The 21,279-nt window shown below is 43.8% G+C and overlaps 1 protein-coding gene across 16 annotated transcripts in view; it reads left to right on the plus strand.

Moving 5' to 3' along the window:
* COL6A3 (collagen type VI alpha 3 chain) overlaps positions 1-21,279 on the plus strand; it is a 57,660-nt gene that overhangs the window by 10,961 nt on the left and 25,420 nt on the right. For 10 of the 16 annotated variants that reach the window (XM_035566147.2, XM_035566155.2, XM_035566162.2 and 7 more), the window contains 9 exons: positions 1,164-1,766; positions 6,005-6,607; positions 9,419-10,018; positions 11,310-11,876; positions 15,222-15,842; positions 16,988-17,587; positions 18,156-18,758; positions 19,169-19,771; positions 20,900-21,246. In XM_035566147.2, the coding sequence (XP_035422040.1) occupies positions 1,164-1,766; positions 6,005-6,607; positions 9,419-10,018; positions 11,310-11,876; positions 15,222-15,842; positions 16,988-17,587; positions 18,156-18,758; positions 19,169-19,771; positions 20,900-21,246 (5,147 nt within the window). The remainder of the gene's footprint in view (positions 1-1,163; positions 1,767-6,004; positions 6,608-9,418; positions 10,019-11,309; positions 11,877-15,221; positions 15,843-16,987; positions 17,588-18,155; positions 18,759-19,168; positions 19,772-20,899; positions 21,247-21,279) is intronic. The other 6 variants (XM_035566164.2, XM_035566185.2, XM_035566140.2 and 3 more) reach the window with 5 other exon arrangements.

A 21,279-nucleotide genomic window follows, 5' to 3' on the forward strand; every position in this document is an offset into this window, starting at 1 on the left:
CCATTTGAGTGTGCTTTGGGGTCTTCCTCCCCTGCCTGTTGAATGCGTAAAGCTCTTGGTGATCTGGATGGTAAAACTATTTGAGCTAAAGGAGGAAGAGCAGACATCAGGCCATTTTGGGTCTGCTCCGGTAAGTCTCACAGAAAAAAATGCTTCCACCTCAACAACCACTCTAATGCCATATTAAAGTTTTGTTTGGTGTGTGTATATTCTCAGCAGATGCTTGCGATCATCTGGGTATAGTCACAACAAATAGAGTTGGATAATTGTGTCATGACTGATGTCATCACCCTGTTTTAACCTGATTCTGCATTCCTTGATTGAATATTGAGAGTCCAGAAAATATCCAGAAAAATACAGACTCATACAGATAATCAATGCATCTGTGCAAAACAATTAACGAAAGACCGCCTTGCATGGCGTGGGTTGACAATTGTGTGGGTCAGCTTGCTGGACAAATATCATTGTGTATATGCTGGACAGCTGGTAAAAGAGTTACAGAGAAAAAACTGTAATCAAAACCTTTTCAGTTGTTTCTAACAAATGCATTTCAAATAATATTTACTTTTGCTGGAAGAAGCCAATATATTCAGCCTCTGTTTTTAAACAGCAAAAGAACAGAATTGTAGAAGAGAGGCTGAAATTTTCCATGTAAATAGTGGTTTTCCTCAAAAAAAAAAACAAACAAAAAAAAAAAAAAGAGAGAGAGAGAGAGACTGCAATTCAAGGAGGAAAAACTCTTTTTAATATTACTGTGTTGTCACCTAGCATCTTCACGGTGAATTGCCACCAAAATCCATCCTTTTCTTTTGGCTCTGTCCATCTAAATATTTAGACAGGACTGGGAAGTGATGGGGTGGATCTAGATTTCTAAAAATTAAGTTTTGCAGAGTTTTCTCCTCAGAAATGCTGACTCCCATGTGACAGCAGCCATGAGCTCAGGTTGTGCCCAGCCCTGGGGAGCAGATGCCGGGGCTGGAAACTCGTATTCAATCAGAATGCAGAACTAAGAGGCAAAAACGTCACTTCCTCAGTGAACATGTGTTTCGTTTTCTCATTTGCGTGTTTCTTACTGGTTTTCCAAGAAACATGTCAGAACACTGTACAACTGCATGTAATCACCCATTTTAATGCTTTCACCTTTTGCATTTCTTTTTTTAAAGCTCAAGAGTCTGCTGACCTTATTTTCCTTATTGACGGATCAAACAACATCGGAAGTGTCAATTTTCCAGCCATACGTGATTTCCTTGTAAATTTGATTGAAAGCCTCAGAGTTGGAGCTCAGCAAATACACATTGGGGTGGTGCAGTATAGTGATGAACCCAGAACCGAGTTCGCTTTGAACAGCTACTCCACAAAAGCAGATGTTCTGGATGCCGTGAAGGCACTTAGTTTCCGTGGTGGCGAGGAAGCTAACACTGGTGCAGCACTGGAGTTTGTGGTGGAGAACCTCTTCACCCAGGCGGGAGGCAGCAGGATAGAGGAAGCAGTGCCTCAGATTTTAGTGCTGATAAGTGGTGGAGAGTCTAGTGATGATATCCGAGAGGGCTTGTTAGCGGTGAAGCAAGCTAGTATATTTTCGTTTAGCATTGGGGTCCAGAATGCTGACAGTGCAGAGCTGCAGCAGATTGCTACTGATGGAAGCTTCGCATTTACTGCCCTGGATATCCATAACCTTGATGCTCTTCAAGAATTATTACTGCCCAACATTGTTGGAGTGGCCCAAAGACTCATTTTGTTAGAGGCCCCAACCATTGTGACTGAAGGTATGTATGCCTTTCTAGACTGTTGCATTTTGATTAATTTTGCACGCTTTAAAAACAAATTTTATTTTTTATTTTTTAGTTGTTTTTTTTTTTTTTGCAACGCATCTCTCTGGTATGATTTTGGAGAAAATGTGCAACTGATGTGCAGAAACTCATTTACCCAGTGGGTTCTCTTTTGAAAACCATAAGGTTTTGTGTCTATAACTTGCATGACATGGGGTTTTAAAGAACACAAGCAGAGTATAAAAATGCTCATATAATTCTTATTGTGGTATCTAAGAGTATAAAAAGGCCCATATAATCCTTACTATGGTATCTAAGCACCCCTGGAGGTAAACAATTCAGCATTATCTAAGCACCCCTGGAGGTAAACAATTCAGCATGTTTGGCTCTGAAAACATGTATGTCATGTAAGCTTATGTTATATGTCAGTTGAAAGTGGCATCAGAATGAAATTTGACTGGGGAAGCCAATAGGGATGTAAAATGGATCCCTGTTTCAAACGGTTGAAATTGCCAGCTTACTAAAAGAGTAAAATGACCTACCTCATTGGAACTGTGCACCATAACTGGGAAAAGGGTAAAAATCCACCCTGAAGCTTCTTTAGAGGCTTTTGTGTTGTTGAACTTAGAAGCAAAACAGCCCTTAGTTCTTCTGAAGCAAAATCGCTACCTTGCAAACTTATGTTTCCCTTCAACCTCTAATCTAAGTAAGTTTGCAGCTTTCCATGAGGCCATGGGAAAAAAAAAAAAAAAGAGAATAAAAAATGTGGGTGTCCATATTCTGCTGAGGTCACTTTATCACCTTAAGTCCTTATTGCCATTATTTCTGGTCTAGCATTAGCTTGGGTGCAGTAGAATAATGAACACACAGTGCTGTGTGCTGGTTTTATGGAGCATGTAGGTGATTAAGAGTTTCTCACCCTGTGATTTTATGACTGAGTTAAATGTACTGATAGCGAGCTTTATGAAAGAACCAACACGTTGCATTTTGGAGGCCCCTGGGAAGGGCCAGGCTGGAGTTCCTGCAGATAATCACCAGAACGTGTAATGCAAACAAGGCTTTGGGGATCTGAGTGCCAGTCTGGAGTTCTGTACATGCTGTTCAACTCGTGATGTATATTGACTTATAAAACTGCATCCCAGATGTCTTCATTAATCTGTGTCTAAACATGTTTGCTGTCCCATGGCTCAAATCAAAGGGAAGAATTTGCCTAAAAGATCATTTTATGACCTTGCCTTGATTATTGCAGGAAGAAACACAAAGAACTTTTCCTTACAGCACCCCACAAGAACCATATTTAGCTAAATAAGCTGAAGTATGCATGTCTAGCTAAAAATATGCATGCCAGGACCCAAGCAAGTCTATGGAAAACCCCTCTTCTGCCCCACAAATTTTAAACCCAGCAGCTGGGGCATTTCCAGGGGGCTAGAAGGACAGGGATCATTAGTTCAGAAGTATGCACAAATTTTAAACCCAGCAGCTGGGGCATTTCCAGGGGGCTAGAAGGACAGGGATCATTAGTTCAGAAGTATGTCCAATGCTCTGAGCTTTTAAAATCAGAGTGTATTCCTTTTCAATGTTTTAGTCAGATAATGGCCAGATTAAAAATGTTGGTACATTTGGTTTCATCTGCACTTTGATTGTTTTTCACTCAGCTTGTTTGTAGAAGGTACTACAGTAGCATCAGCCCGTGCAATCACTTATAGTTGGACCTGCTAAATAGAGAAGGTGGTGTTTGCAAAGGAGCTTTAGGGAATTTCCTTTACCTAGTGTCCTTGGAAATTCATTTGGATGGGGCTGCTTGATTCACAGCAGTGCCTTGGAAGTCTGGGGCATAAAGCAGCGGTTTGGGACACACAGAGCAGCTGGAATGGGACGCAAAGCCCCTTGGAGATGCCAAGCATTCTTGTCCAATACAGAAGTCATCTTGCTTCACTTGAGCTCTTGGGCTGTACGCTAGGGATGAAAGGGGCTCTCATAGTGCCTTTCTACCTCTCTCCCCTCTCCTTTAGTGACTGGGGAAGCCGAGGTGATTAAATCAGTTGTGGTGTTTCACCAGAGATAGCTGAGATGGCAATGAGAGGGGAACTGTGCAGGGACAGGTTTGAGGGAGACACCCTCTGACATTCCTAGGGGAGTGCAATGACTTTGACAGTCAAAGATAATGCTTTGATCCCAAACCCTTTGAAATTCCTGGGAGACTTGCCATCAGCTTCACTGGGCTCTGGATCAGACCCTATGAGATGTGTACAGCCTTCCCAAAATATTTTTGCTTTTTGTCCATTGAAAATAGCAACATGGGGTCCTTCTTCCTGTGGGTTTTGGTTTCAGTTCTTGCATTCTTCTTCTCTAAGGAAATGTACTGCAGCATTCAAGAGAAGCAAGAGGAATTAGTAGAGGAGGGAGCTATTGCTTCGTGGCCTCCCTCGTCTTTGCAAAGCCCCTTTGATGTTTTCCACAAACTTCTATATAAAGTCAAAAGTCCCCAGGGTCTCCATTTTTGGGTATCTAGCTGCTGACAAGCAAAGAAAGCACTTCAGACATCTTTTCTAGATGATACAATGCAGGGATTTCAGGCGTTGCTCTCCATTTGGAAAGTTTCCTGTATTCAGCCCTCTCCTCCTCACAGTAATTGATGAGGAAAAAAAACCTGACCGAAGGGGAAGAACACTGTATGTCTCCTGGCTCTGGGAAGGGGAGAGCTTAAATAAATCCACGTAGCTGTGTGGGTAGCTCTGTTTGGACAGCCTGGGTGGTCAACGCGCTGTTGGTCCAAGCCACCAGCAGGTGAGGGGCAATTGCAAGGCTCACCAGCAAAGGTGGGTCTCTCAGCAGTACCAGGGCAGCTGAATTGCAGAAGTTGTCTCCAGCTCTAAATCACTCCTCGGGGCAGCCCAATCTTAGAGCACTTGCCTGTCATGAGAAACCTGACGGAGAACAGCACTGCTTTCTGTGGCCAGCTGGTGTCGGGCCAAGGAGGACTGCAGCCAAAGCTTTGTTCTTTCTTCAAATCCAAAGTAAATAGCCTCCATGCAGAGGAGCCCTGATGGGATGAGGGGCTGCCCTTTCACATCTGGGCATGACAGAGAGTGTTTGCTACTACTACTTGCCCTGAGTGGTGTGAGGTCCTGGTGATGCTGGGTCTCAGCTTCCCTGGGGCTGTGCATTGAGCCTGGGGGGCAATGGACTTGCCCCCTTGAGTATTGACTCCACCTTAGGAGCTCGTAGGTGGGCAGGCGATTTAAGGACACAACCTGGGTGGATGATGATGTGAGTGGGGTTCTTCACAATACTAGCCATGGCTCGCTGCTTCGAAGAATAAATGGGGGTCGGCTGAAAGATGGTGTTGAGGTTACCTCCCATCGTGATCATGTATAATGCTTTTGTCATAATGAGCATTGGTCTTGTTAATATTTACTGTTGCATTATATACATCTGCTGTGTTAAATATGATGGTGTTTTGGTTTCAACGCTGCACAACAGTTTTTTTTCCCCCTAACTATCTTCCTTCAAACTTAGCCAGGGAACTGGAAAGCTAATTGTGCTCTTTCTGCGTCCTATGCCATCGTCAATATAGAGTTTCAGAGATTACTGCCTAGGCGACCTATTTTCCTAAAGACATGGCAACCAGAACAGAATTCAGCTCTTCCATGACTGGGCTGGCTGTGCCAAGAAAAATCATAACTTGTTTTTGTTAGATAAGAAATAAGATGTAGGATGCGAAGACCCACAGTCCAGGTATGTTCAGTAAGAGGAGACTGTTCTTTACTTGTGTCATTGCTCTTGTGAAAATGAGTCCTTCTGAGACCAAACAACTCTCTAGCATTATTCAGATGGCTCCACTGCAGACCATGGAGCACCACCTGATTATTTTGTCTCATGTCACAGCTGAGTGGCAGGATTTCTCCTGAATTTTTGCACTTCTTTTTTGTTTTGGCTTGCTTAAGCATTTTAATATTAAGTTTTGCAAGCAATGCAATTCTCACAACTCTTCAACTCATCTGTGTTTTTGAAAAGGGAAGCATTTAATCGGATTTCTTACTAGCCCTCCACTAGAACCTAAAAAACAATTCTGTTTTGAAATCAAGATCCTTATAAACATGTTGAAAGTAACTATACCTCAAACAAACAAGAAGTCCTAAATGTTGCTGGGCTGTTGACATTGAATTGATGTGAAGGGGGTGATGGAAGCCTTCACTGACATTATGTTCATGTGTGTCTATCATTACTTGCAGTTATTGAAGTGAACAAGAAGGATATAGTCTTCCTGATAGATGGCTCAACAGCTTTGGGGACTGGCTCCTTTAATGTAATTCGTGATTTCGTTGCCAAAATCGTCCAAAGGCTGGAGGTTGGACCCGACCTGATCCAAGTTGCAGTGGCGCAGTACGCAGACACTGTGAAGCCAGAGTTCTATTTTAACACCCACCAGAACAGAAAGGATGTGATGGCTAACGTGAGGAAAATGAAGCTCATGGGCGGCACGGCACTCAACACCGGCTCAGCACTGGACTTTGTGAGGAACAACTTCTTCACCAGTGCTGCCGGCTGCAGGATGGAGGAAGGGGTGCTCCCCATGCTAGTGCTCATCACAGGTGGTAAGTCCAGGGATGCCATTGACCAACCTGTGGCAGAGATGAAAAGGAACCGGATAGTGACCCTTGCCATTGGCTCGAGAAATGCCGACCCAGCAGAACTCCAAGAAATTGCCCATGAGAGGGATTTTGTGTTCCAGCCAAATGACTTCCGCCTTCAATTCATGCAAGCCATTCTTCCTGAAGTGCTGTCGCCCATCCGGACACTCTCTGGAGGAATGATTGTCCAAGAACCTCCATCAGGTAATCAATTACCTTGTTCTAGTAAAGGAGATATGGTTTATGCTTTTGCCAACTCTTATTTTTTTACATGTAGAGATAACAAGAAAAAGCATGAAGTACGTGTTTCAACATAGTTACACATTGCCTCTTTGGTTTGCAGAATGTGCATGAACAGATTGGTAAATTTGGTAGCATGCCTGTTATTATACCTTTGTCAACATTTTCTGGAGATTTTATCCCATTTGACGTTTGTCACCAACATTTAAAGCAGAGATGTGAAAGACGAGCCTTGCTAGTTAGGTGCTCAGATTGTGCAGTGGAGGTTTTTTTCTCTCACTTAAGATTTGTGTAACCTATGAACAGAACACACTGAATATCATAATCTCTTTCCCATTTTGAAAATCATCCATAGTGGATATTTACTCAAGAAAGCTAAAAAAATTGTTCTGAGTGTAAAGAAAATAAGAAAGTTTTTTCATGGAGATGTTCAGAGAAAGCTATGCTGACACTGTTGGACTGAAATGCCCACTTCAGAAACATAATTTCTTACCAACATTTATTCAGCTCATGCCATAAGAGGCATATGAGACTAGTGTAGTGTTGACTTTAATTTAATCTGTTTAGAAGATGATTCAAAGCGCTGTGAAGCCAGTGGATTCTTTTTACGTGCTCTTTCCATTGACATCAGTGGACTTGGAAGCAATCCAGTAGCTAAAGTCATGTCTTCTAAGGAAGTTTCCTGGTATTTCAGAAGGTGTTTTATCTGCATAGAGATTTTATACCAAATTTCTCAGGATTTGTCCCCAGTAGAGATGCTCGAGGTTGAATTCTTGTCGTGAAAGATCATATTTGAACCTTGAAATTCTGTCCCATGGCATATGAATGTTAGTAAAATAGGACTTCTTCCAGCTCCCAGTAAGGTCAAGAGTGAGATTCCCATTGGCTTAAGTGGGTGTCAAACTATGTCCATATTCTTTTTTCTAGTTTCCCCAAGTAATTTAAAATTATAAACCACAGGGCAAAATAAAATGGATTTTTGAAAAGGTCCTTAAAAAATGTAAAGCCGATGACTGATCTACACAAAGAGCAGACATTTTAAAATTAGTTAGCTGATACTTGTCCTTAATTAAGATGAATATCATGAGACTTATTTAATAAGCTTTTTTCAGAATGTGTTTCCTGCTAATACAGTTTTGCATGGCTATATACCAAACCCAACATTTTTATTTTTCAATGCAAATTAAAAATGTTTGTAAACTTCCTTGTTCTTTAAAGCTTATTCATGCAGCTTATGTTTTTTCTACTCCTTTTGCTTGACTGTACTCACAGCTACACACATTTGCAATAAGCAAGTAAACATATCCCACTCTGTAGACAGACTATTATTAGTAACTAAACTAATTATGACACTGGGCTGTCTGTTACATTTTGACTAGATTATCTAAAGATATTCTCTCACCCTGGAACTTGAATGAAACTGTTCTGGGAACAATTAAAAATGCAAAAAGCCAAGACAATCTGTGAATCTGAGAGCAATGCCTATAATCCAAAGAGCCCTCTTCTCACTTCTGTTTTTAATATCTCAGTACTAGGACAGCAAGCTTACAGTGACAAGTCCAGCCAGAGAGATGGATGAATGTAGCCATATATCCATAAGTAATTGGGATAAAACAGAAAGATATTGAACACCATTAGCAATGGGCATAAGTATGTTCTCAGATAACTTATTTGAAGAAAGGCATCCACAGGTACACTGGAAGAGCCAGCTTGTCTTTCTCTGAGACCTTAAAGTTTCAGCATTTTGGTCTGTCATCTGGCCATGATGTATTAAGAGAAAAAAAGCATAAGGGAGAGCTTGAAATGTCTTTGGGGTGATATTGCATATCTATGTCTCAGGTATCAAATACTGGGAGACAGTCTAGGATGAGTTTAGCCTTAAAGAAGGAGCTGAGAACTGGCCAGTTACTGGCAAAAGTTCAGAGTTTTCCCCTTCCTACAGCTTGATACATGCATGTCTGTAACTGCAGAGATCAAAATGCAGTTTTCTGCACCAAATGCTGTCATCGGAAAGGCAGGTGTCTCCGGCAGCCATTGCAGCCTCATCCAGACCAACTTCTCAAAGCCAATAGTAAAAGCTATTTTTAATAGCCACTCAAAATACCAGCCAAATTGGTTACTTGGCAGAAGATTTTTCCCATGGAAGCAGAGCCTTGCTTGGCGCCGCGGGCCAGCTGCTGCTGGCTGCACAGCACGAGGGTAGCATGGCTGCAGCAGTCACTGCTCGGGGACAGGACATGGTCCTTTGTGTCCAGGGATGCCTGGGGGAAGCCCTAGCAAGGGGGTGGTACTGTTGGGTGTCAAGCAATACTTTACATGCCAAAAAGCAGAAACATTAGCTAAAGTTGCAGTGGAAAGCCCCGAGCAAACCCATGATGATCAGCAGGGTGTCTACAGGTATAATTCAGTGTTGCTCCACCAAAATCAAGGAAGCTTCTGCCAGCTAAAGATATGGCCCAGAACATGCAACTCTGGCACTAGCAGCCTTCAAAATCATCTGCGATAACAGAGACTGAGCCCTGTTGATAAACCTGATGCTTAAAGACTTTTCAACTCGAGTCAGAAACCTTCTCTGCCAAACTGAGTGTTGTCCAGCAAGGTCCTCGTTATTTGTTGTTTGCTAATCACAGTCTTTCTCTTCTCTTTCTGTTCCCCACTTCCCCCTTCCTCCTAACAAGATTTACATGTGTGTACGGCGCATGCTGTATGCACACATGAAAAAAATCTATTTTGTTTTCTATGATGTCTCATGTTGTTTTCTGTGCTCTACTGCAGTTCAAGTAACCAAAAGGGATATCATCTTTCTTTTGGATGGATCACTCAACGTCGGAAATGCCAACTTCCCCTTTGTGCGTGACTTTGTTGTGACCCTAGTTAACTACCTTGATGTCGGAAATGACAAAATCCGAGTTGGCTTAGTACAATTTAGTGACACTCCTAAAACCGAGTTCTCTCTATACTCATACCAAACCAAATCAGACATAATTCAACGCATGGGGCAGCTGAGGCCAAAGGGGGGGTCAGTGCTGAACACTGGCTCTGCACTGAACTTTGTGCTTTCGAATCACTTCACTGAAGCTGGTGGGAGCAGAATAAATGAACAAGTGCCGCAGGTCCTAGTCCTGGTGACGGCAGGGAAGTCTGCCGATCCCTTCTTGCAAGTTTCCAATGAATTAGCTCGGGCCGGAGTGCTGACTTTTGCTGTTGGAGTTAGGAATGCGGATAAGGCAGAGCTTGAACAGATTGCATTTAATCCAAGAATGGTATATTTTATGGATGATTTCAGTGATCTGACAGCTTTACCCCAGGAGTTAAATAAGCCTATAACAACATATGTTAGTGGAGGTGTGGAGGAGGTTCCACTCGCCCCAACAGGTAATATATACCTTCCTTCATGTTGACTGCATTGAGTTAACTATGTTTCTCTTGACTGTTTGTTCCCAGTGTACACCTTCACGCTTGCCCAAGTCATCAAAGCATTTAGGACTGTGCTTAACCTTAAATATGTGGCCTGAGACAGTCAGCTCTTCATTTTGTTGAAGTCATTGTTAGCACGCTCTAAAGACAGCACAATTTTAGGCAGGTCAGGACTGAAGGACAACCAGAGTGAGTCTCTGCCCACTAGTCACTTGTCCAGGTGTTCCCTTTCTATCGCCATAATAACATCACAACCTGCAAGTGCACTGCCTGTACTAGCTCAGGCAAGGGGAGCACGTCCTTTTGGCCACAAGGTGTGGTGTGGAAAGGTAAAAGTAGTGACAACGAGCATAGAGGAGCAAAGATCTAGTTGTGTACAGGTAGATAAATCACTTCCCTGAGCCTCTCTGAAGAAGTGATATTATCAGGCTGTCACAGAGGCTGAATTTGAATTCAAAGTTAGTCTCTAACCTTAAGCTCAAAAACTGTTATCAAGTTTAACCCTTTTTAAACAGGTGTTTGCTCACTAATTCTCTTATTCTGGCTATGTGCATATGAAGACAAAAACATCCAGGATTGTTTAGTGTGGAAAGGAGATGATTAACACGAAAGATGTTAAGGTACAAAAATATGAGGTGCTTGGTTGTGCCTTGGACATTCAATGAAATTAAAAAGGCATCAAATGGAAACAGGTAAAAGGAATTTTCTCCTCCCAAAGTCATAACTCACCTCTGGATTTGACTGCCTCGTAATGCAAGTGAGAGAAGTACTTTAAGAGAATACAGAAAATATTCTATGTATATATGTATGTATAAACTAATTAATGTCTACGTATTGTTTAATGAACCTTTAAATAGAAAAAAATGCTCCACTGCTGTTGTACTTCATGCCTGTATTGTCGGCAGGTTGCTAGAACAGAGATGTCATTGGCCTATTCTGATACGATTATCAATATTGCCCATTATACAATATGACTGAAATGATATGATATGATACAGTATATGATATGAGATTCTGGTGCCTGAATTTACTGAGTCTTAGAAGAGGTGTCCTTGTTTTCCTTTCCCCTTCAGATAAATACGGCAAAGGTACTGTTTAATCTTGTAGCCTTTGAATACTTTGGGAAATTATAATCACTTGCTTTGCATATTGAAATCCAGGTAATAGAGAAGTTTCTAGGATGACATTTAAGAAGAAAAATGCCTTCATATCTTTTTTTCCCCTCTTTTCATTTGTGAATTTATTCTAGAAAGCAAGAAAGATATTTTATTCCTGATTGATGGTTCAGCCAACCTCTTGGGTAGCTTTCCTGCCGTCCGGGACTTTGTACACAAAGTCATTTCTGACCTGAACGTGGGTTCCGATGCCACACGAGTAGCTGTAGCTCAATTCAGTGACAACATCCAAGTTGAATTTGACTTCTCTGAACTTCCGTCTAAGCAAGACATGCTTCTGAAAGTGAAAAGGATGAGGTTAAAAACTGGGAAGCAACTGAACATTGGAGTTGCGCTAGAGGAAGCCATAAGGAGGCTGTTTGTCAAGGAAGCTGGAAGCAGGATTGAAGAAGGAGTTCCCCAGTTCTTGGTCCTCCTCGCCGCTGGGAGATCATCCGACGATGTGGAGCAACCATCAGATGCTCTGAAGCAAGCGGGAGTTGTGACCTTTGCCATCAAAGCCAAAAATGCTGACCCTGTAGAGCTGGAAAGGATAGTTTATGCCCCACAATTCATTCTGAACGCTGATTCCCTCTCTCGGATTTCAGAGCTTCAGCCAAATATAGTGAACCTGTTGAAAACTATCCAGCTTCAGCCAACAGGTACAGGGACCCAGGGTTTCTGTGGTTTCCAGGAGGCTGAGAAACACCATTTACATGCCCCCTTCTCTTTGGTAACTGGGGCAATTTGGCCTGGTGATGTTTAAAAATGATTACGTAGAAATTGCTGTTTTACTTGGATTTTCCTCTGGTCTGATCTAGCAAAGCATTGAAGTCCAAACTCAGTTTTACAGATAAGTGATCAAAGGAAAAAGCCTTTTGTTCAGCTGCAAGAGCTGCAGTAGATGCTGTTACTGGTGTGCAAAACATGGTACAAACGTGAAGTAGCAGAGAGTCATTGCCCCAGCTAAATAAATTGACATGTTATGCTGGGCAAGGGCTAGAAGGAAAAAAATAAGGCTTGTTTCAGTTCCTCTTTCCATTCTCCCTTTTCTGGAGGAGCTGCTTATTGTTCTGTTACTTCTTAAGGGATGTGATGGCAGTTTCTACGTTTTCTACAAGCACCAATAAATTAGATGGTCTTGACTCAGTTACCTTTACAAGCTCAGTAAATGAATATGGATTCATTAAAGAACATAGAAAAGAATCACATGGCCACAAACAGAAATTAACACTGCAATACTGGAAATTATCCGTGTCCATCGGTGTGATTTCCCAAAGGCAGCCCTAATTTGAGAATTGACCTGTCTCCCAACAGCAGGAGGAGACAAGGAAAAGTGTAATGACTTCTGCATCACCTCTCCGTAAAAGTTCTGGGCAGATGGACTTAGAATCATAGAAACATAAAAAAGAAATAGGGCTGAAAGTGATCTCAGGGTGCCATCTGCTACATCCCCTTGTCCCCAACAAGATCTGCTCATCCAGGACTGTCTGTCATTTTTCTAATCTGTTCTGAAAATCTTCCAGTGGAGGAGATTTCCCTGACATCCCTAATCAACCTGTGCAATTGCTTTAATATCCTTGTCAGTAGATGGTTTCCCTTAACCTCTGCCTTCCTAGTCACAGTTTAAGCCTTTTACATCTCTTTAAGCTCAGCAGAGACACAGGTGTCAGCTCATTCCTGTGTTATGTTTGACAGTCTTTCATTCACCTCAAATTTGCCATGTCTTTTCTCAGTCCTCATGTCTCTAGCTGCGTACCTATCTCACTCATTTGTTCCTTGTAGGTTTTGTAGGCTTTCTAGCTTTTCACCCTTGTTTCTCTGATGTCAACCTGCACCAAATGACCTGGTCTTATCTTACCTCATCCTTTCCCAGTGAAGTTGTTGCTCTTCCCATATTTGTGCAGATTGCTTCTGCCTCAATGCAGACTAAGGCAACTGGTGCTCTTGAACTGTGTCCTCCCCTTTCACACTATTTCTGTCTTGTCAATGTCTTTTTGAATCTGTATGAGATTGCTGGGGAAGATGATATCAAAACCTTGTTAAGTAAATAAATTTGATGTCTACATCCTCTCTGTTAAAAAGCTGCTTGTGACATCCTAAAGAAATTCAGAATGGCTTGAGATGATGATTTCTTGACCATTCAGTCTTGATTGCTACACACCATGTTGTCTTTAGGTGCCTACAAACTGTTTAATAATTTTGGGCCATGTGGTTGCTTTTTTTGAAGGCAACTGAACTTTATCTGATTCATCTGTACTCCATCTACTTTCCTGTATTTTTGAAGATAGGCACTGCGTTTGCTTTTTACCAGTCTTCTTGCTCCTCATCCAGTCCACAAGATCTCAGAGTGAATTACCAATGGTTAGGGGAGTGCTACTACTCTTTCGGTGCCACAGTCAGAAGTTCATCAGGCTCAATTTGTTTCAAAAATAGCTTATACTTAGGTATATCTGAGTATTCTTAGCCTGATCTTTTCTTAAGTGAGACAGAAACCATATCTCTTTGTTGCTGGAAGGAATTGTGTCAGCCAGCTGCAGGCTGTACTTTTTATGGGAGGTGGATGTCAAAGGCATTAAACATTTTGCCCACGTTGACATCATCTATCAAGACCTTTCACTGCGTAGAAGGCCAACTCTATTTTTGATCTTCCTTTTATTGTAAAGTATTTACAAAACAAACTCTTGCTACTGTGGATGCATCTTGCTGGATCTCATTTTGTGCCTGTGGCCTTTCTGATTTTGCCGGTGCTGGCTTGGAATACTACTCCTTAGCAATCCGATCCCATTTGCACTTCTATGTGAATCCTCTCATGCTTCATGTCAGTGAAGAGCTCCTGATTTACTTCACTTTTCAGAGGGGTAGCTAGGTTTCCTTAAATGCTATTAAGAAGCTTGTATTCTTTTGCAACCCTTTCCCAGAAGAGGGGCTTAAAATCCCTTTGACAACCAGGTACTATAACAGATTCCACTAACAGCTCACCAGTAGCTGCATCCACTTAATTTTCCTAATATTGTTGGATAAAAGAGAACCACCTCACAAGAGTATGCATAATATTTCTCTTTTATCTTCTACCTAGAGTCTTATGTTAGGACACTTTTTCTCTGCTCCTGAACTTCAGAGGAAGGGTATGGAACTTGGATACACCAGGCAGTATCTGCTCCATCTTCCTTCCTCTGTTCAACAAACTATATGGATATTCCAGTCCTATATGTTAACCTACCAAGTTTCTGACATTCCTCCTAAGTAATTAATTTGGCCTGAAGTCTGTATTATGACTTCAGCTGTGCTTGATAACTCTTTATACTTCTAGCATTCATAAACAGGCATTTAATATTTTCTTCAGAGGAATGGATGGTGCTCCCATTGTCCCGCTGACCTTGCTATAAACAAGACAATGACACTTTGGGGGATGACATTGTCCTGTTCAGCATTTGTGACTCTGTGACATTTTCTGCTTTGCTGAGCCAAAGTTTTGCAGTTCTGTTAGTCAACAGCAGCACTTATCAACTGTTTTCAGATCTCTGAGATTTCACCACCGTGGTTTTAAAAAAAAAAACAACAAACGAATGTTTACTCACAATTACTACTCTTTGTGCTTTGGTGCTCTTCGAGCACCAGCACGACAGTAAACCTCTGAAGACATTTTCTTCTGAAACTCAGGCTTCTCTGGGAGCAAAAGTCCCTGATATCCCAGACTCTCCTGGCCTCAGGTAGCGGATGGCACCCAGAGGCCCTTGGCACCCTATTTCCTATGGGTCTATGATTCTATGACTTGGTGGGTAAGGCACAGCACACGTTGCACTGTGGTTTCCACCAACTTCCACCCATCTGCCTCTTCACCAGGGACTGCATCTGATTGCAAAGGAACTGAACTGCCTGTTCTGACACCTCGCCTTCCCCTCCCCAGACTCTTGCACTCCTTCGGTTCAGCATGTTCAGGTAATGATAATCACTTCTAAAGAGAATCTCACTTATTCCCCCCTTCCCTTACTTGTCTCAAACAGTAGTTGAGAGAGGTGAGAAGAAGGATGTGGTGTTTCTAATCGACGGCTCGGATGGTGTCAGAAGAGGTTTCCCTCTGCTGAAGACCTTTGTCCAAAGAGTTGTTGAAAGCCTGGATATTGGCCGTGACAAGGTCCGTGTTGCCATCGTGCAGTACAGCAATGCTGTACAACCCGAGTTCTTACTCGATGCCTATGAAGACAAAGCAGATATAGTCAGTGCCATCCAGGGGTTGACAGTTATGGGAGGATCTCGTCTGAACACCGGAGCAGCCCTCGACTATCTCATCAGGAATGTGTTCACGGTGTCGAGCGGCAGCAGGATAGCTGAGGGTGTCCCGCAGTTCCTGATTCTTCTCACTGCTGACCGGTCCCAGGATGACGTGAGGAGGCCCTCGGTGGTCCTCAAGACAAGCGGCACTGTGCCCTTCGGCATTGGGATTGGAAATGCTGACCTCACGGAGCTGCAGACGATTTCATTCCTCCCAGATTTTGCTATCTCTGTGCCTGACTTCAGCCAGCTGGATTCAGTGCAGCAGGTCGTCTCCAACAGAGTCATCCGGCTGACCAAGAAAGAAATAGAGTCACTTGCCCCTGATCTGGTTTTTACATCACCCAGCCCAGGTGAGAAGATGTTTGTGTCTGCACCGAGAGCCAGCGGCAAAATATGATGTTTAGTAACATCATGGTTGCAACACAAACAGAAAAGCAAAGATGGTCATGGTTACACACCCATCTTGATCTTGTTGTCAATGTGTTTTTTTTGGTGTACTTAGGGTTAGTAGGAGCTGTGTTATTTAGCTGAGCCATGTTTAATCGCGGTCCTACAAAGTGGTCCATGTTGTATCCACATGGAAGGTACACAAAGTGAATTCCAGGACTTTAATCTTATTTAAAGTCAATGGGCTGTTATTTCAGTCCATACTATTCCTCCCGGAATGGAAATTGCAACATTTAGATGCTACAGGGAAACCTTCACACTACTGCAAATCCAGGTCACCTTTCTGCTAAATGTGAGACCACCTTCTGATGTGTCTAACATTTGCTATGCTCATTCACAGGGGGAAGGGAAAGTGGAAAAGGATCAGATCATCCATTTCTGGTGTTGCTTTGAATGAAATCCAGCCAGTGTACACCTGTCCTGAAGGGATGAAGGGTACCCAACCCAGACCAGTCCCTTTGAAGTCCACCATCCTACTCTATCTGTTCCTTCCCTTCAGAGTCAGACTGCTTTCCCCCAGCCCCATTTGTCAGTGTGATACTCAGTGATAATTCAGGCTTTGACCTGAATTATCACTGCAGAAAATGTTTTCTTGGAAATAGCAGAAGCTAAGAGAATAATGGGATAGAAGCTGTCCTAGAGGAGAAAGCCAAGGAAAGAGGGGTGGTACCCAAGTGTACCCAAGACCAAGTGTAAAGCAGCCCCAGGCTGTCTGGCAGCCTGCCCTGAGTAAGGAGCATCATCAAGCTACATTTCCTTGTGTGGAGATCCCACAAGGAATTATTGTTCCACGTTTCCCCCGCTCCCTCTTGCTTCTTTTTCCCTGGAAATAGCTGTTCTGCATTCTTGCACTGCCTGGGAATGCACCTAGCAGATTGGTCCAGTCTCTGGGTTGAACCCAGAGCTGCCTGCAGGGCCTCAAAGGAGAAATCACGGGGAAAGAAACAACGAGCATCCTCCCCGTGGCCAGTGATGTAGACGATGAGCTTAGCTGCCCCCTGTAGGCAATGCCCGGTTCATCCTCTGACTGCTGCCTTTTTTTCCGCAGCGGGTGTGAAGAGGGACGTTGTGTTCATGGTCGACGGCTCCCGCTATGCCGCCCAGGAGTTCTACCTTGTCCGCGACCTCATCGAGAGGATAGTGACCAACCTGGATGTGGGCTTCGACACCACCCGGATTTCGGTGGTCCAGTTCAGTGAGCACCCCCACGTGGAGTTCCTGCTCAATGCCCACTCCACCAAGGACGAGGTGCAAAGTGCTGTGAGGCGGCTGCGGCCACAGGGAGGCCAGCAGGTGAACGTTGGGGAGGCCCTTGAATTTGTGGCAAAGACCATCTTCACCCGGCCCTCTGGGAGCCGCATAGAAGAGGGTGTCCCTCAGTTTTTGGTCATCCTCTCCTCCCGCAAGTCAGATGATGACTTAGAGTTCCCGTCGCTGCAAGTCAAACAAGTAGGGGTGGCACCTCTGGTTGTAGCAAAGAACATGGATCCTGAGGAGATGGTACAGATTTCCCTTAGCCCTGACTACGTGTACCAAGTCTCCAGCTTCCAGGAGCTGCCCAGCCTTGAACAGAAGCTGTTGGCTCCTATTGAGACCCTGACTGTGGACCAAATCAGACAGCTCTTGGGAGATGTGACCACAACTGTAGGTAAGGCCCTGTCACTACCAGCTGCCTCTGTGTTGCTGTTCAAGTAAATATTGCCCAACTAGGTAAAAAACTTTCAATCCCTTCCCTCTAAGCTAAGGTTTTCCTTAGTTAAAAGCAAAGGCAGCACACATACTATTTTAGGAGACCACTTTTAGATATGTGGACATTCAGCCGTAGTACCTAAATACATTATTTAATTCGATTTTAAAGTCAAAGACTGCAATGTGTTACAATTGCATAGTTAGCAGCTCTCTAGGAAAATCAGACATAAATCTGGGGCAAAACAAAGATGGAAACATTGACAAATCCAGAGAAGAGTGTCCAAGAATAAAGCAGATAAGGCTCTGAGTAGTGCGTGCTTAGATTTATTAGGCAGACTGTTAACACGTGCATGCACTCACACACAAGCCCTTCTGGAGAAGCTCCACAAAGCACCATGCCTAAAGTTGGCTAAAATATGTTGTGCAGTTTTACATCACTTGAGAACAGATAGCACAGAACTCCTACTGCAAAGCTTAAGCAAAGGCTTGGCACACAAATAATTCTTTCTCTTCTTTCTTCCCTGTAGAAGTTTCTGGTGAAGAAAAGGACATAGTCTTCCTTATCGACAGCTCTGACAGCGTTAGGTCTGATGGACTCGCTCACATTCGGGATTTCATCAGCAGAATTGTTCAGCAGCTCGAAGTTGGGCCAAACAAAGTGCGAATTGGCGTGGTGCAGTTCAGCAATAACGTCTTCCCTGAGTTCTACCTGAAAACCCACAAATCCAAAAATGCTGTGTTGCAAGCCATCCGCCGCTTGAGGCTTCGAGGGGGTTCCCCTGTGAATGCTGGCAAAGCCCTAGACTATGTGGTGAAGAACTACTTCATCAAGTCTGCAGGGAGCAGGATAGAAGATGGAGTGCCACAGCATCTTGTCGTCATCCTCGGAGATCGGTCCCAGGATGATGTCAACAGGCCTGCTAACGTGATCGCCTCAACGATTATTAAACCTCTGGGTGTAGGAGCCAGGAATGTAGACAGGAACCAGCTGCAGGTCATTACCAATGATCCTGACCGTGTGCTTGTAGTACAGGACTTCACGGGACTGCCAACTTTAGAAATGAAAGTGCAGAATATTCTTGAAGAGCTTCCAATACCTACAACAGAAACCCCTGGCCCTCTAGAACCTGGTAAGACTGCTATTATTCATCCTGTAGACTTTTTTGGATTGAGCATAGGTAGAATTTGTACAATGTGTAAATGTCTCCATAATAACTCCTTTTGATTCCCAACAGTTTAGTCATATTGCCTTAAAGACCATTTTGAAGAAGGTGGTCTTGGGCATAAAAAGAAAAAAGAAAGCATAGAATTAAATTTGAAAAGAGATGAGAATATCACAAAAACAAGTAATGTTACATGATGCATAATCAATGTGTTGCATAAACCTTTCTTCTTGTATGGATGTAAGATCATGCCAAAGACCAATGAAAGGTTGAAAGGAGAGAGAAAAGCAAAGCTATTTCACAAAGCACTAAGCATCTTAAATATTATAAAAGTCACAATGTTTAATAACTGTATTTTCTTTATATTTTTTTTTCAGGAGGAAAAAAGCAAGCTGACATTGTGTTTTTGCTGGATGGCTCCATCAATCTGGGGAGAGATAACTTCCAAGAAGTTCTCCAGTTTGTGTACTCCGTAGTGGATGCCATCTATGAAGATGGTGACTCTATCCAGGTAGGACTGGCGCAGTACAACTCAGATGTCACCGATGAGTTCTTCCTCAAGGATTACTCTAGTAAGCCTCAGATTTTAGACGCCATCAACAAAGTGATCTACAAAGGTGGCCGCGTGGCCAACACCGGTGCAGCCATCAAGCATCTCCAGGCAAAACACTTTGTGAAGGAGGCTGGCAGCCGAATTGACCAGAGGGTGCCTCAAATTGCCTTCATCGTCACGGGGGGGAAATCCTCAGACGATGGGCAGAGTGCCTCCTTGGCAATTGCACAGAAAGGCGTCAAGGTATTTGCAGTTGGCGTACGAAACATCGACCTGGAGGAAGTCAGCAAGCTGGCCAGCGAGAGTGCCACAAGTTTCAGAGTGTCAACAGCTCAGGAGCTGTCTGAACTGAACGAGCAGGTCTTGGTTACGCTGGCAGCCGCTATGGAGGAGAAGTTGTGCCCAGGAACGACGGATGTTACGAGAGGTATGCATGATCCGTTCATAACACGCTCAGGTTGCTCCCAGTGGCTTTTAGGATCCAGCACATTTTGATGGACTCGTCCAGCCCATATTTCTGCCTTGACGAGGTAGGCACGTGATGCCAGACACTTCATCATATTGGCAGGGCAACTTGTTCACTGCCAAAATGAAAAGCAATGGTACCTGTTCTGCCCACGGTATTTTTCACAGGCCGGCTGAACCCCTCGGCCATTCAGTCCCTGACATGCATGATCTGCTGGAAGTAGAATTTCTCTTGCTGGATTATTCAGGGTGCCCACTTGACCTTGTGACGGGTATATGAGATAAAGCCAGGGCACTAGTGGTTGTAAAATTGTGGTTATAAAAAAAAAAAGTGGTTATAAATTAAGATAAAAGTGCCCTGAAAAGCAATCTCATGATTTGGCTGCCTTCCTTTCTGGGTCACTGGGACATGTGGGAGATGTTATGTAGAACTGAGGCGCTAGTGAAGATGAACAGGTGAGGGGTGTCAGCAAGTACCTCCTCTTCTCTCATTGAAACAGCAGTGTCCAAATTACCATTTTTCTGACCCAAATCAACATCCCACACTAGAAAGATCTGACTGAAAGTCACTCCAGTTGCTGCAGGGCAAGGAGCGTGTCCCATGCCTGATCCTTCCAGGTGCCAGGGATCCCCCCCATATCCTGGGCTGCCCTGTGTTTTGCTGGTGGGGTGACCCCCCCTGTGTTGAGTACAGCTGTTGGGGACAGCAGTCTTGGCTGCCTAATGAAAATACAGTGATGTTTCTGTTAGGCTTGGTTTAATCAGCTTATCCCAATGCTAAACAACAGCTGCATGGGAAAAACAAATGCATTTTTCACCAGGTTATCATTGCTGGGATGGAAGGAAGTCCAAAACACTTGTGTAACAAGCGGTGGCATTTCTCTAGCCAGAAAGCATCTGCTCTAATGTCTAACAGAATAATTAGGAAAATCTGAACGCTGGCACAGACTGCCCAGAGCCTGTGGGATCTCCTCCTTGGAGAGCTTCATGGAGGCGCCAGGACGTGGGGCTGGGCACCTTGCTTGGGCTGTCCCTGCTGGAGCGGGGCTGGGATGACCTCCTCTCTTCTCCTTCCGCATTTCCCTTTCAGAGTGCGACCTAGACGTGATACTTGGCTTTGATGTGACAGACGTCAGGGACGGCCAGAACATCTTCAACTCCCAGAGGAGGCTGGAGCTCACCGTTGAGTCTGTGCTGAACAGAATAACGCGCATGCAGAAGATCAGCTGCACTGGCAGCCAGGGGCCTAACGTCAGAGTGGCCATCATGGCCCAGGCCCAGGGTGGGCCTGTGGAGGGACTGGACTTCTCTGAGTACCAGCCTGAGCTCTTCAAGAGGTTTCAAGCCATGAGTACCCGCGGGCCCTATTTCCTCACGGCTGATACGCTGAAATCCTACCAGAGCAAGTTCAGGTCAGCGCCCTCCGGCAGCACCAAAGTAAGTCAAAGCACAGGCCCGTGGGAGGGTGTT

This window comes from Cygnus atratus, chromosome 6 (genome assembly GCF_013377495.2).
Source record: "Cygnus atratus isolate AKBS03 ecotype Queensland, Australia chromosome 6, CAtr_DNAZoo_HiC_assembly, whole genome shotgun sequence".
NCBI classification, from domain to species: Eukaryota; Metazoa; Chordata; class Aves; order Anseriformes; family Anatidae; genus Cygnus; species Cygnus atratus.